This window comes from Cricetulus griseus, chromosome 5, assembly GCF_003668045.3.
Source record: "Cricetulus griseus strain 17A/GY chromosome 5, alternate assembly CriGri-PICRH-1.0, whole genome shotgun sequence".
NCBI lineage: Eukaryota > Metazoa > Chordata > Mammalia > Rodentia > Cricetidae > Cricetulus > Cricetulus griseus.
The window spans coordinates 101,052,498-101,055,229 of NC_048598.1; the positions used below are offsets into that span (position 1 = coordinate 101,052,498).

The window sequence follows — 2,732 nt, forward strand, 5'->3', positions numbered from 1 at the left end:
CAGCAGAGTGGTCTCTTGGAGCTGGGTATAGGGCACAGGCTGAGGTAGGCACTCCCAGGGCCAGGCAGGGGTGGGCTACAGTGTGGAGCCAATCAGTGCATTTGATACCAGAGATCTCTAGAGTAGGGCGATATGGTGAGGGTTGTTGCATGGCTTGATGAATGCTGGGCTGGGCTCCCTGTTGAAAACGGACGGTGGTTAATTGGTCATGTCTGGGCAGGGCAGGGGGCACCAGGGACCAGTGTTGGACTAGCTGCCTCTGCCTCAGATGTGTCCCTCCAGCTCACTGCCAAGCTACCAGTATTCTTGTTAGCATTTATTTTACCCCTGAGCTGTGGGAAGAGAGTGGGGCCAGACAGAATGTCACACTGCAGAGATAGCTGAGAGGCTGGAGCCTACACTCCAGCCATCAAGGCACTGAAGAGGACATAGGCTCGTTCATTCCAACCCTGGGCCAGTTGCTCAGTGCTTGGTGACCAGGGGTGTGATCATCTGAGGGAAGGCGTAGTAACGGCAGTCCGCGGGCGGCACCAGTGCCATCACCTCAGTGCGGATGTTTTCTCTCCGGAAGCCCGCCTCTTGCAGCGCAGGCACCTGTGTCTCCTGTAGGGAGGGGGCACAAGTCACCCCAGACCACATGGGAGAGGACCTAGGTCTGGGTGTGAGGTAACCTTGGGGGCTAGTCCCTGACGTGCATCTTTGCACAGGCCCACAGCCAGCCTCAAGCAAGAGGAGAGACTCATGGGCCCCAGCTGATTCAGGGTCCTGCTGGCCCTGGCACACCTGGCAGGCAGTTGAAGACACAGCCTGTAGGCCCAGAAGAGCATCAGCCTCTACCTGTGCATGGCCGCATGGGTAGAGAGCAGTGAGCAGGGCTGTACCGAGGCACTGGGGAGCCTTGGGAGGCTTAAACTAGTAAGGGTGTTTGTTCCTGATTCCCAACTCAGGGGTCAAGATCTCTGACCCCCGAGGCCCATGAGCAGAGTGGGGCCCTATGTCACAGGTCACTGCCAGTCACTATCAGGTGGTCACACCTCAAACATGGTGGTGATGTCTGTGAACTTGGACTTCAGGAGCTCCCCCCAGGATGTGAGGTTGCAGTAGGTGAGGATGCCACCAGGCTTCAGCAAACGGAAAGCATGCTTCTGCAAAGAGAGGCCAGTGCACATGAGTGGGTAGAGGGAACATGGGAAGAGAGGTGACAGTCTATAGATGTCACATGCCCTGCCCACCCACCACCCCTGGCCCTACAGTCCCACCTTAATGAAGTTGAACTGGTGAGTGTGCCAGGTCTCCTCAGATAGTGGGTATGTGTCATATAGGATCCCTGCAGAGGACACATGCCTGCCAGTGAGGGCACACACAGCCTTGCCCCGCCTCATCTGACCAGCCCACAGCTGTCCTTAGCAATCCTGCTCTCTCTGTTTTCATGTAGTCTATTCCCAAGGGCTCGGTCCCCAGGGTACATTGGAAGTGCACTTGTTGGGGTAGGGAGTGGGGGACACATGCAATCAGAGGACAACTTGGGGGAGTCCATTCTCTTCTTACATCATGTGAATCCTGGGAACAAACTCAGACCCTCATTCCTGATGCCCCACCAAGCTAAAGAGGTTATGGTAGTGCAATGGTAGGCGCAGGCTGCCAAGAAGGAGCCGGAGGCCAGCACAGTCCCTGAAGCTTGGCCCCTTTGCTGGGCTCACAGAGCCCCCTCACCATTAAAATGGCCATCAGGCAGTGTAGGTGCCACCTCCTCCCATAGGCCTTTCAAGGGAACAACCTTGGAAGGGAAAAGGACAAGAGAGAAGGTTGCAAGGGTTGGGTCACATTGTCCCCAGGATCTCCTAGCTATGGGGGTTACTCCCAGGTTGCCACCCCAGCAGTACCTTGTGTGGCTGTCTCAGGGCCCAGTCTTGTAGGCGCTGGAAGACGCCATCATTGCATTCAATAATCCAGTGTTCTTCTATGGGGGCCTCCTGTACCCTGGAGGCCGCAATGGCCATACCAAAGCCCACTTCCAGGACACGACCCCCTAGGAGTACAAAACACATGACAGCTGCCTTGGCTGGGGGAGGGGAACGTGGGGGTGGGACCTGGCTGCCAGTCACACGCCTCAAGGACAACAGGGCCAGCAGGACCATGTGGGTGGACAGAACAAAGTAACAGAATAGTATGGGCCCTGGACATCTGCCAGGCTGGCCTGGGAGGCTATGGACAGGCCAATGATCTTGAGCCTAGCCCCGGGGATCCCTGGACTCTGAGCGCCTGCCCACACTATTTGTGCTGTGGCCCTTCTCTGTGGGGTTAGCAAGGACCAAGGCCGGCTTGGAGGCCCGACACTTGCAGCCCCCCCCCATTCATTTATCACCTGACACTAGGTCCCCATCTGCCCTGGGTGAACTGGAGGCCCATGGTCCATTTGCCCTGTTTGCGACTGGGAAGCCCCAAACACCCATTGTCCTCTCTCACCACAGCACCCAGACAGCTGCTTCTCTGCTCAGTTTTCCCAGGCTATTCTTAGCCACAGCCCGGAGAGGCTCAGACCAGCCCCAGCCCCAAGCCCCTCCACTCTGTCCCCTATTTCCCCTCAGTGTTGTGGTCGGAAGACCCATCCTTCAATCCAGCCCCGGGGAGAAATCTTTTCCCTCTGGAGAGGAAGTCCCAGTTCAGAGCAGGCTCCTCTTGCGCGTGTCCACATTTTGGCAACACCCTCCCTTCCCGGCCAGGGGGCCCCA

The 2,732-nt window shown here is 57.4% G+C and overlaps 1 protein-coding gene across 1 annotated transcript; it reads right to left on the reverse strand.

Annotated features, from left to right (window-relative positions):
• Nucleotides 1–301: 301 nt before the first annotated feature.
• Gamt (guanidinoacetate N-methyltransferase) lies at nt 302–2,029 on the reverse strand (the record flags this gene model as incomplete). The annotated part of the gene is given in 5 exon segments (XM_027419381.2): nt 302–603; nt 1,035–1,145; nt 1,260–1,327; nt 1,714–1,777; nt 1,884–2,029. Coding segments are annotated over 5 exon segments (530 nt in total), but the record flags the coding sequence as incomplete, so codon positions are not given.
• Nucleotides 2,030–2,732: the final 703 nt, after the last annotated feature.